Source organism: Eleginops maclovinus, chromosome 11 (genome assembly GCF_036324505.1).
Source record: "Eleginops maclovinus isolate JMC-PN-2008 ecotype Puerto Natales chromosome 11, JC_Emac_rtc_rv5, whole genome shotgun sequence".
Taxonomy (NCBI): domain Eukaryota; kingdom Metazoa; phylum Chordata; class Actinopteri; order Perciformes; family Eleginopidae; genus Eleginops; species Eleginops maclovinus.
In genome coordinates, this window is record NC_086359.1 from 10,834,504 (window position 1) to 10,847,210 (window position 12,707).

Consider the following 12,707-nt stretch of genomic DNA (forward strand, 5'->3'; position numbering starts at 1 on the left):
TTGATTTCTTTAGTTCCAACAGTATGACATTTCATGGTTAAGTCAATTCTATCCTGCTTTAATTTAAAGGCCACCATCTGATGAAATGTCTATAGGAACAACTTGTTTTATTACAGGGAATATGGATCAGTATTCAGATTAAAGAGAAAGTTCAAATGGTATATGGAAATCTTCTCTTAAGCAAAGAAAAATGGACACAAATTGAGGGGCATTGCAATGGATATGATACTCATAAAGTAACAGCTCTTTATAGCAATTTTACGATGTTTTTTCTAGTAGGGCATAAAGTAAGGGATGCCCTTTTGAACTGCAACTTGCGAGTATTTTTTCAATAATCCACTGATTATTAAAATATATGAAGGTTTTATCTAGATCATTTCAAAAATACTCAAGAATCCCATTACAAATTGTGTGTCCTATTGTCCAAGCATAGCATATGTTCGGTCCCAGTGGTGGCTCTTGATTTCTCTAACCAGATAAAACCCTTTGTGTGACACGGACACAGTATTTTCTGAATCCTCAAAGACTCTTCTAGCCTGTTAATTATCTTTGACTCAGGACTCCAGTGTAGGCAAAGACAGGCCCACACTGGGGATTTTCAATTCCAAAAGATGTTCAGTTTACAATTATATAAAACTAAGAGAAAGCAGCAAATCCTCCCAACTGAGAAGCTATACTAGAAAAAGCGATTAGTTAATTATAAAAATATCCGTCGATGAATCAGTTAATTGTTTCAGCCCTATTTGCTCTCTTTGTGAATTAAGTCAATTTCAAGGCTGATTTCAAAAAGTTGTGACACATGCAATTATCTCAACTGAACAATGCTGACAACAAACTGGACACAAATACAGTTTGTATTGCATGTAGTCTGGTCCATAGAGAATATTAATGTGTTGCATTACAAGGACAGGCTATTACACATCAAAGGGAGTGAAGTAAAATATAAAGCGGGTGCCTAATTCGAAAACATGGAATTTCAAATAACACTCTAGGCAGTTTCAACAAAGGCTGCTTTTCAGTCGACGCTGTGCTGAAAAGAGCAGCACATGCCATGTTTTTGACTGGCAAGAAATCAATTTGAAGGTTGAAGAAAAGCCCCATACCAACAAAAGAGCCTATGTGATTCTGTTTGCTATCACATTTGTTAATATCTAGAATGAAATGTCAATTTTTTGAGGACATAAAAAATCATTATGGATCGAAAAGACACACATTCATGATGAAATGGAAATGGATGACTAACTAGACGAGGATGCTGTACATCATGAGAAGACGGAGAAGCAGACCAACCGACGCTTTAAAGTGGGTCACACTTTACCACCGCTTCTCCTAATTAGAAAAAAAAATCTCAATCCACTAAACGCCTTTAGGTTTTATCAACCACTTCAACAGTCCATTAAATGAAAATATCTGCTAAACTGACTCTCCTCACTTACTTCCATAATATTAATGTTTATTTCTCACGATTCTTGTGTCTTTTTTTCGGTAGCATGAGAACAGATTTTCCAGCCCATCAGTTTGTGATCGAGTGTGAAAGAGAATGTCTCTACGTAGCAGGCCAATTATAAACACACGCATTGCATTCTCTGTAGTAATGTTGCATAATAGGGATTAATTTTACATGAGATTAGCAAAGAAAATAAGGCTGTGATCTTCAGCAGATGGAAAGTCTGGCATTTGTAATGACAGATAGGAGGTTAGTTAACTGACCTGTAAGCATTACTCTAACCATGTATTTAGACAGTACACATTTGCTATTTCCTGGTCAGTTTAAACCCCGGGGGAATCAGTTAACACTAGTTTACAAAAAACACTGTAAGAAAGGCCATTTCTCTGCATGTGTTCTCCTGCCATTCTGAGCCGACCCCTAAGTGAGGAGGAATAGCAGATGAAGGAGGGACAGCTGCTGAGGACCAAAGATTTATTTTCAAATGTAGTCCAAAATGCTATTGTTTGTTGTGTTGATGTATTTATATTACACGTGCATTAATAATTGGTAGCTCTGTATTCAAACTCTAATCTGTATAGAGTCTTACGTCTTATTGCCGTGCCCCAGGTTTGTGTTTTGACAGTAGAGGGGCACAGTTATGCTTTTGAGGGTTTTCCTTTTCCTGTAATGTATTAAAAAAGGTTTTGTGAATTTAAATGGTCTGCAAAGGCTAAAAATGATCATAAAAGGACCCCTTTAACGCTAAATGCTGTTTTCTAAGCAATCTATATTGTTGAGCTTTATTCTTACACAACCACATATAAATTGTAGTGGAACTTTGTATTTCACACTTTCATTTTTATTTATACATTTATACGTTAATCTAAACTAACTGGCTAGGACAAATCAGGCACAAGAAAGTAGATACTTTCCTAAAATGCCTATACTGTATGTCAAAGGAACAATGTTAAATATGTTCAAAGAAAGCACAAGGAGCACAGGTACAAAAGTGTACATAGTGACAAATATATGGATTAAATCATAGAATGTACAGAAATGGATTGCTTCTCATGAGACTAATTTAAATAAAATAATACGAGTAATTTGAATACCTCTTAGAGAAAACAATACTGTACAATTTCTTTGGTAAAAAGGAGGTATAAACAAACTTTTTCCATAATTGTGACATTAAAATCGTTCATTCACATTTAATGCCTATCTTCCTAAAACCTTTAATAAATCAAGACATGTTTTCTTATTGAACTAAAAACAAGTAGATGTGAAGAAAGTAAACATTTTAAAATAACTTAATCTAAATCTTTTTCTGCTTCAGATATCCTGATGGCCATGAACATCAGTACAAACCTTTACCTGTTTTCTTCGTTAATCACTATAACAAATGCAATTTTCTTTTACAAACTTCAACTTCAAAATTATTTCCTGGTTGCGTGTGATTGGTCAAGAGTCACTGCTTCATACATGATGAGCAGTTGAGAGGATCCTTGTTGGTGTTGGTGAATCCAGACAGGATGAGGGAGGCAGGCTCTCGCTCCACCACCGGGCTCTCCTCGTTGTTTAGTATGTTTTCCACTAAGCAGCGCGCAGCCTCCTCGATGTTAGCATTTTCCTGACGGAACATAAAAGCATGCAACAGGGGGGAAAAAAATCAGTTATAGTGGCACTGCTAAGGATGGCACTGTGCGCTGGTAGATCACTAAAGTATGTCAACAACATTTGGATGGATTGCTGTGGAGTTTACTGACATTCATGGTTCCAAAAAAATAAACCCTAATGACTATGTAAACCTTTTCATCTAGTGCCCTCATCAGGCCAAAATGCCAATTTTTTACAACTTTTTTTATTTCCAAATACTTGCAAAAAGAATGATACATCCATGAGCCTCGGCTATAATTAGAGTAAAGCGCTGATACCTTGGTACCGTCTAACAGAGCTGAAAGCATCGGCGTAGTCTCTGTTCCTCAGGTCATGTCCTATGTATAAACTAACATCGTAAAATATTGGAAAGGACTAACTTGAGATTTAAAATTGCAAACAAGTGAAAGGAGATTTACTTTTTAAATCCAGTTTTGACAAAAGTTCAAGTGAAAGTCACTTCTGAGATATCGATGTCTAAGGAAAACCTTTTTGGGGCTCACGTTTCAAGTAGTATAAAACCAGTCGGCTATTAGCTGCAGGTCGGTGATTTCCACATGATATAGAGAACCTTTCACTGCTAAGAACATAACACTGTTTGAAACACTTATGTGTCACGTTACAAGAATATTAGGCTGGGAACATAAGACTGTAGAAACGTAGATATGATCCCACACACACTAATTATACAGTACACTTAGTATGTACTGTTTGACTAAGGCCTTCACTTTATCTCTCCTGACTCACACCAATGTTTATGCTGAAAAATGTAACGGTGTGTTTTCAACCAATAATAGTCAGACTTTTGACTATTGACCAGCTCCCTTTTCATCCTGACCTTGCCTCTGTGTTCACTAACTACACTTCTGTCTCTGACTCGCACCCTGGTGTATAACTCATTAGATGGGCTCTGAACGGGAGGAAAATACAGAAGGTTACTTCACACCAGACTGCAGACATTCCTCTGTTTCTCTCTTGAGAGCAAGAAAAATACTGTTCTCTCACTTTCAGTGTTTGTACCGAACACCTATCAGAATCATGTGTCTGTATTGTGGGCTCATTCTAACTCTAAATATCTTTCCAACTGATTTGGCTTCAGAAAGCTGCTTCCAAAGTCACGTATCTCGTACCTTAGCAGAGGTCTCAAACCAGCCAACGAATCCGTTCTCCCTGCAGAAGGAGTCCAGTTTGGGCTGCTGGGAGCCCAGCTGGTCGGACTTATTGGCCAAGAGCACCGCTGGAACTGGCCTACCATGGTTCAGGGTCACCTTGGGGAGTAGAAAGACATGTTAAGGGATGATTTTAACAATTGTAATTGAGGCTTTTTCAGATTTAACTGTAGGAGAAGGTGTTGTATCTATCCTTTACCTTATTATAGGTATTCAACTCTCCTTTCACATTGTCACATTTCTTACATTTGATACATTATTATCATGAACACATCTGTTGAAGCCACTTTAATGTGTCAGATTGATTCTACAGAAGTGCTTGTTAGATGGTAAAATTGCATCTGAAACCCCCTCTCCTTACACCTTTGCTGTGTTGGAACCCCCTATTATTTTTAAGCATTATTTATTTTAAGCAGTTCCAACATGTACTTTTATCTCTGCTTTGTGCACATTTTGTGCATTGCAGCTTCAAGTTCTCCAACTATTTTTAATGAGTCCCTGACTGAGAAGCTTTCAACAAACACACAGCTGTTAAACCTTTCTTAGCAAAACCACACTTTGAATGTGTTCCTATAGTACATGAAATGAACTACAGCAAGTTTTGAACTACTGCAATGAAAATGTTGGACATTTAGACAAAAAAATGATGATTTCATACATGACATGCAAATTAAGCTCTCCTCTTATTCATTTATCAATCCCCTAACCTTAACTGTAACTTGGCAGGAGATCCTGACCTGAGATGTTCCTTGCCATACTACACTATAGCTACTGTGCATAATAAATAAAACCCTTGGATCCTTGAATTAATGTGTGTGTGTTCATGTGCAGGTATGTTAAGACTTTTGACACCGCTAAAAGTGACAGAATGACAGGTAAGAAAGAAAGGTCTTAGTTTGTGCCCACCTTGGAGTCCAGGTCATCCTTCCACTTCAACACGGCATCGAACGTTGAGGCCCTCGTCACGTCAAACACCACCAGAGCTCCCACCGCCTCCCGATAATAGACACGAGTCATGTTCCCATAGCGCTCCTGCCCTGGGACGCATGGTACAGCCAATCAGACACACACAAACATTTATGTAAAGAAACCTTTTTAATGCTGTGAAATCGAATCAACTCTTATCATGCTATATTAGAAAAAACAATTTTGTGTGTGTACACTGTTTGTTTATTCTGCAGACGCCCCCATCATGTGACTGATATTATCAGCATGGGATCAGTTGAGTCACAGCCAGGCACAAGATCTACATTCCTCGACCAGGCTTCAAATGACAGGGAGGGACCCAGGCATTCAGCGGGCAGAAACACACTGTCCCTGTGTTCACATCTCTCAATGCATAACTATTTATCTTATCAACTTATGTTTCTCAATCCCTAAGTCTGAACAGTAAAAAGACTGTCTTTTGTATATTCTAGTGCATATACAAAATACAGTGCATTCTGTTCAAGACACTCTTGAAATAAGCTGATTGTTTTAGAAATCTGTAAACATCTTTGAGTAATTGCAGAAAACAAGACATCCTGGACTCAGAAATTGCTTAATAAGTTAGGGATGTTTTGCAGTATTGTGTCACACTACCATTTTTTTAATGTCCCTAAATGATAACACTTTACTAAAACTTCCCTCATATGCATTTCAAACCCGTATTTCTTGCAGGTTTAGGGATGTAAAGATGTTCACAGCTTCTGAACCTTGTTAGGATCCAAAAACTATTTTTTCCTACAGTAAGCAAATCCTGCAGAAGTTTAGTTGAACGGTCACCTGATGCCACAATAAACCTGTAAGCCAAGGTTGACTGACCTGCTATGTCCCACAGCTGCAGCCGGATCACAGTGTCGTTGTCCCACTGCAGCACCTTCAGGGCGAAGTCCACCCCGATGGTGGCTCGGTAGTGCTGGGAGAAGATCTGATGCACGTACCGCTTAATGATGGACGTTTTCCCCACTCCCAGGTCTCCAATGACCAGCACTTTGAACAAAAGCTCCTGCTGCATAGCTGCAGCTCTGCAAACAAAAGAAAGTATCTGGAAAATTAGAGTAACTTTATGAAGATTCCCAGGTATCGCAAAGAAAACTGTAAACTAGGTATAAAGCCACACAGAGTAGCCTAGAAAATATTATTTTACACTAGTCAGACATGTTTTTTAGTTTAAAACACAAACAAAAAGTAAGATATGATCCAATATCATCGATGTGAGATAGAAGTTGTCAACCACCCGTTTAATCACACATGACAGACTGAATCCGTTTACCTCGCTCCTGTGAGCAACTCCACCACACATTAACTGATGCTGCGTTCAGTGGTCGTCGTCAAAAGTGCATTCTTCTTCAGTAGATTTACGTAAAAAGTCAAAGTATTAATGCAACAGTTCGTACTTGACTTGTCTGATCATATAAAAGTTAGGGATTCATTTGCAATCAGAAAAACCTGCTATAGAAGAGTGAAGTTGCAATAAATATAAAACATTGATGTTGGTGGGAGGGAAAACATCAACACGTTTGAAATCGACGTAATGATGTCATATAGTAATTTCCTATTTTAAATGTTTATTTTAATATGTCTAGTTTAACCAGGTGAAATCCATAACTAAAATATATCTAACAACAAATGTTACTATGAATTGTTAATTGTGGGTAGGACATCATTTTATATCAATTTCTATTACATTTTTTGAAATGATAACTCACTACGGTGGGATTAGCATATTTAATATATTTATTTCATCACTTATACGTTAAATACATTTTTTCATGTTCGATCATTTCGGAATTACAGTGTTTCTTCTCCTACAGCCTTTGAAAGCAGCAGCAGAACCCCGGGAATTGTTGCTGCGCAGCTCCGGGTGCACTTACGGTACTGGTGCTGATGAGGGCGAGGAGGAGATGTGATGCTGCTGCTGTTTCCTGCTGCCATTTCCTCCGCGGATCCTCACGGAAATATCATCAACAGTCTGATAAAGCTGCAGCTCGGATCATCAATCGGTTTGCAACAGGCTGCTTTAATCTGTCATTTTAAAAGATACACATGTTGATGGTGGATAGGAGGCCGGGTTAATATGATGCATGTTTGTGGTGGGTTATTCCTGTAACACAACCACCGCTGCTGGAGGATCCTTTTAAGAAGACCTAATCATCGATATGGGGTTTGCTTTTTACAGCTACTGAGCCATTAACTTTAAGGTACGTTATTATTGACTTATTTTAACGCATTTTTATCCGGAGTGCAATCATTGATGTCAATACTCACACTTGCAATAAGCTAAATCGGTTGGGCCTCACGAGTCAAGTGATTTACTCCTTTTTTTTAATAAACCTTGCAGGATATCTTAGACATTGGAGGTCTTCTAGAAGCAGAGGCAAATATATGTTATCAAGTACCAGCAGTACTGTTTAGCAGCCATATCTTCATTGAGCTTATGTTTGGTTAGCGTCAAGGCCGCCCTGTGTGTTATTGCTGTACAACAACCACCTCTTATCCACATGGGGGCTGACTACGCCAATGTTTATTGAGTTGAAGAGGAGTGGCCCTACCCCCTACCCCCTCCCCCTGAAATTAGATCACCCAACTGTAAATCACATGGGTCCCGCTGAGGTGGTTTGGGTCTGTTACTCTCCCCTCATGGTCGCAGCCATAATCCAAGAATAATCCATGTGGTCGTCACAGTTTGTGGATTAAATGCGTTTGTTTTCAATGAGAAGCTGTTTTAAGATAGCCTCTAGTTCTTAAGAGGGGGCATTCTGTTAGGCTTATCACTGTTGGCAGAGGCTTTTATGTGGGTTTTTATCAAGATTTTGTTTAATTTAATGTCAATGATTTTGTGAGGTACAGCCCACACAATTGTGTATTTGAATCTCAAAATTAAGCATAACTAGTAGATATAGCTCATGATTCAACTGTTGGACAAGGTTTAATTTCAGTTGTAGTTATCTCTTTAAACATTTAAACACAATCATTTACATAATCAAATGAAATAGATCTGGAAAATTAAAAGAAGTCATTTTGGTAAAAGGTGGAATGTTGGTCACAAAATACATTTGAAGCCATAACATGGAAGACTGAATGATTGTATTCTCTCACAGATTTTATCAAGGTGAGACATGGAGACAATATGGCTTTATCAGTTTCGTCTGATCGTCATCGGAGACTCTACGGTGGGCAAGTCGTGTCTGATCCGGAGGTTTACTGAGGGCCGCTTCGCCCAGGTGTCCGACCCCACGGTGGGGGTGGACTTCTTCTCCCGCTTGGTGGAAATCGAGCCGGGCAAAAGAATCAAACTGCAGATCTGGGACACTGCGGGACAGGAGAGGTTCAGGTGAATACAGAAACAGACTTTTTACTCCCCCATTTGATCTTGTCCTCATCCATCCATAAACAGACATATCATAAGTTTAAACAAAAGTCACTCAGATCTCTGCTGCTCTTACATGCATTTATTTTGTTTGTGTTTAAGTTTGCTTTCTTTTTATGAACCACACAGCACCAACATTACATAAACACATCTTGCTCTCAATCCTTCCCCAGTCTTGTCCAGATCCTGTTGGATGTCTCTCCTAAAATGGGCAATGAAGATACATTTGTTTAAACGTCACAGAGCTAACAGTACACTAAATGTAAAGTCCAGTGATGTAGACAGTGTGTAGCCGGCATTGTCTTCACCTTGTGAGTCTGTGTTTGTGTGCTTTGTAAACTGAATGTCCGCTTGTCGGATTAAAAAAGGCATGTCTTCTTTGTCACCATCGTATACAGTACATGTCATTGAGTCATCATACCATTTGTCACATGTGAATTGGCAGAATCTGGCCAAAAGAAGATGAGTGAATTGGTTGGTAACTGTTCTTTTCAGCACCAATAACAAAGCCAGTCTCACTCTCTCTGTCTCCCTCCCCAGGTCCATCACCAGAGCGTACTACCGTAACTCAGTGGGCGGGCTCTTACTCTTTGATATCACAAACCGCCGCTCCTTCACAAATGTCCACAACTGGCTGGAGGAGGCCCAGAGCCACGTCCAGCCGCACAACATCGTCTTCCTGCTGGTCGGGCACAAGTGTGACCTGGAGGCTCAGCGGCAGGTGAGCCAGCAGGAGGCGGAGAAACTGGCGGGGGCGTACGGGATGCGTTACGTGGAGACATCAGCACGAGAATCCATCAATGTTGAGAAGGTGTGGAGGATTTTACGTTTTCTTCACAGTTACAAGCTGTGATTCTGTTTTGTGTGTACATGGACAGGATTTAGTAATAGCACATAAAAAAACCCCAAAAACCTCACTATATATAATAACAGAATTTGCAAGGGGATAACTTAGATAACCCTCCTGCTCACATTCAAAGCCCTTCACAACCTGGCCCCCACCTATCTGGCTGACCTCTTTCAGGAGTCAACCCCCTCTCGCTCCCTCCGCTCTTTCTCTGCTGGCTTGCTAACGGTCCCCACTCCAGGCCTAGTCACCATGGGTGCTCAGGCTTTTAGCTGCACTGCTCCCAAACTATGGAACTCTCTCCCCCCACACATCCGACAGTCTGACACAATCAGCACATTCAAGACCCTCCCCAAAACCCACCTGTTCAGATCAGCCGACTCACTGTAGTGCTACATGTCCCCTGTTTCCCTACATGTTCCCTGTTACTGTCCTTTTATACTTTTTTAAACCTTTCTTTAGAATATTGTATTATAAGGTGTCCTTGGGTGCTTAGAAAGGCTCCTCTAAATAAATGTATTATTATTATTATTATTATTATTATTATTATTATTATTATTATTATTAGATAATCTTGTAAGGGTTTTGAAAGAAACTCAAACTAAAAACTTTTCAATAAAACTGAACTGAAGTAAAACATGTTTTTGATCATTTAGCATTTTCACAACAAGTCATTATTCTCTGAAAAAGTTACACATGAGAAAAATAGTATCAAACTAAATAGTCACTGTAGAGTTAATAAAATAACAAAACGTTTTAAGCACTGGCAGTGACTGACATGGAAGCACATGTACGAGTCCTATATATTTTACAAAACATTGACTGAAGCAGATAACATCTTAATTGAAATAACAATAACTTATGAACAATTTTGGCAAGCTTGAATCTTGTTTACGACCTAATAAACACATTTCCAAATTTGCTTCCTCAAACTGTCCCTTTACGAAACAGGTAAATGGTTGTTGAGCTTAATCACTAAACGTGTGGCCTCCCTCAGCTCACATGACCTTGATCCTCCTCGTTTAATTCTGATTTTGCTTCTTTTTTTTCCAGGCGTTTGTGGATCTGACGAGGGACATCTTTGCGCTGGTACAGAGCGGAGACATCAAGATCCAGGATGGCTGGGAGGGCGTAAAGAGTGGAATTGTCCCCAACACCGTCCACTCCTCAGAGGAGGTCACCAAGGGCAACCGACAGTGCTACTGCTGATTCCCCTGCTGCAGCATGAGGGGCTGACAGATAACTTCAGAGGACTCTGTCTGAAGGAGCTCTCTCTCCGGCCTTGGCTGCACGCAGACCACTTTTTTGGAGACTCGTGATATTTTCCCCACTCAGTTACACACCTTAATTCTATAAATAAGACATTGTTTAATCCTTCTGGTGCCTGTTTTGGGCTCTTTGTTGATAGAAGCACAAGCAGCATCCTAACCCTGTTTCCTGTTCTGTGTGCATGTGACTGTAATAATCCTGCAGACCCTCAACACTTCAGCTTTACTGCACATTCAGCCTTTCCTACAGTTATACTCCCATAGGCAGTTATCTGTTGTTGGCACATGTCTCTTAAAGACTGATACCATCAATGTAATGTGATTTATTTTTTATTTAAACCTGAATCAGTGATGCCGAGACTGAGCCATGCCTCTTCCTTTTCATGCGTAATACTCTGAACATATAGCAACCTTGTATAGATAGGCAGTGAGAGAGACAGAAAAAAGATCTTCACTGATCTTACTGCACTTCAAATCCTAGTGACTTTAATACATAAAGAGAGCAAAGGGTAATGAAGTCAAATTGAACCAAAGTATGACACCTGGCTGGACTCTTTTTTATGTTTTGTGGTTTGAAGGAGTTTGTGCAAATGTAGAAAAGGAAAAGCTACTGTAGCTGCTCACTGCTAAGCATTATAACCTGATCATAGTAAGGATTTTTATTAATTAAAGTTTAATACAACTACTGTGTTAGTTTACTGGTCAGCATCTTAAAACCTTTAGTATGGAAAACCCAAGGTGTTCAATATTTATTAGAGAACATAATGATAATGTGCCTATATGTAAAATACCTAGGATAAATTAACCAACCATTAAACAACTTTTTTAAAAATGTCTTTAGTTGATAATGGCAATGTTATCAAATGTTCCCTTGCATATTTTATTATTATTATCATTTTGTCCTATAGACTAACCCTAATTTTAATAACAGCTTTTGTGCTAACTTAAACAATGTGATCGGCTAAAAGATATTTAACACTTTGGGGCTTCGTACTTTTGGAAACTGATTTCAAAAGTCTGTTTAAACATATTCACAATTAACGTTCTGGTCACAATCTCCTCTCACACCTATGCCTATTCATTGAATTCAATAAATCAACTTTAATCAATGCATGCCTCCATTTTAACCCACATTTTCCAAAGAATAAATCATATTTTTATTTTTGATATAATGTTAATAGCCTTTCATTCAGTACCTGGGATCTCATCAGAAAAAGCAGAGTTAATGAAGATACAAAACTGTATGTGAAACACTGACATATTTGAAAAATGTGGATTTTTTGAACCCAATGCAGTTGCTCAGACTGTAGATTGTTGGCATTAATATTCACTAATTCAACAGTTTAGGAATAAAGAAGAGTGAGTTCATTCAGCGACTTCCCCCCTACCCGACTTGTAAAGCGACCTTGGGTTTCTAGAAAGGCGCTATATAAATGTTATGTATTATTATTATTATTATTATTATTATCATTATTATTATTATTATTAGTGTAACCGTCCAGTAGAAGAGTCTCCTTCGAGTGCCTTTTGGAGGAATGAAGCCTAACTAGCAAACATAGATAAAACTGTGGGTTTATCCTGTAAATATTAAAATCTAAACTGTAGGGTGGCAGGAAACACACTGGTATCACATTACACACAACCTGTAAATAATTTGTTTGAAACCAAACCCTGACAAAGCTGACTGTTCGATGTTGTTGTGACTCTGGGATTATTATAGCACAAGTGTTATCAATAATTAATGCCTGGAGACATGAATAAAGATTTGCGTTGTGCACAAAATCGGAGGTACACTGCTCTCTTCACCATAAAACTACTACTGAAACTGTTGCGTAACTAGAACAGGAAGTAGACGGAAACAGTGTGAACAGTAATACTGTCTGCGACCTCTAGTGGTCGCAGACAGTATTACTGTTCATATTTTAACACGTGTTCAAATTACGACTGTTCCTTCTTACAATTAAACACTTTTAAAATAAAAACATCAATA

General features: G+C 38.8%; 2 protein-coding genes across 2 annotated transcripts; one reads left to right on the top strand and one right to left on the bottom strand.

Moving 5' to 3' along the window:
- Positions 1-1,992: 1,992 nt before the first annotated feature.
- rab38c (RAB38c, member of RAS oncogene family) lies at positions 1,993-6,522 on the bottom strand. Its single transcript, XM_063894414.1, has 5 exons — positions 6,506-6,522; positions 6,055-6,257; positions 5,158-5,288; positions 4,213-4,350; positions 1,993-3,056 (listed from the first exon to the last, which is right to left on the bottom strand). The coding sequence occupies exons 2-5, from the start codon at positions 6,245-6,247 to the stop codon at positions 2,895-2,897; spliced, it is 624 nt and encodes a 207-aa protein (XP_063750484.1). The 5' UTR covers positions 6,248-6,257; positions 6,506-6,522; the 3' UTR covers positions 1,993-2,894.
- Positions 6,523-7,120: 598 nt separating this feature from the next.
- LOC134871568 (ras-related protein Rab-39B-like) lies at positions 7,121-12,510 on the top strand. The gene is made up of 4 exons (XM_063894310.1): positions 7,121-7,433; positions 8,334-8,566; positions 9,143-9,413; positions 10,503-12,510. Exons 2-4 carry the CDS (start codon positions 8,352-8,354, stop codon positions 10,656-10,658), a joined length of 642 nt encoding a protein of 213 aa, XP_063750380.1. The 5' UTR covers positions 7,121-7,433; positions 8,334-8,351; the 3' UTR covers positions 10,659-12,510.
- The last annotated feature ends 197 nt before the right edge of the window (positions 12,511-12,707 follow it).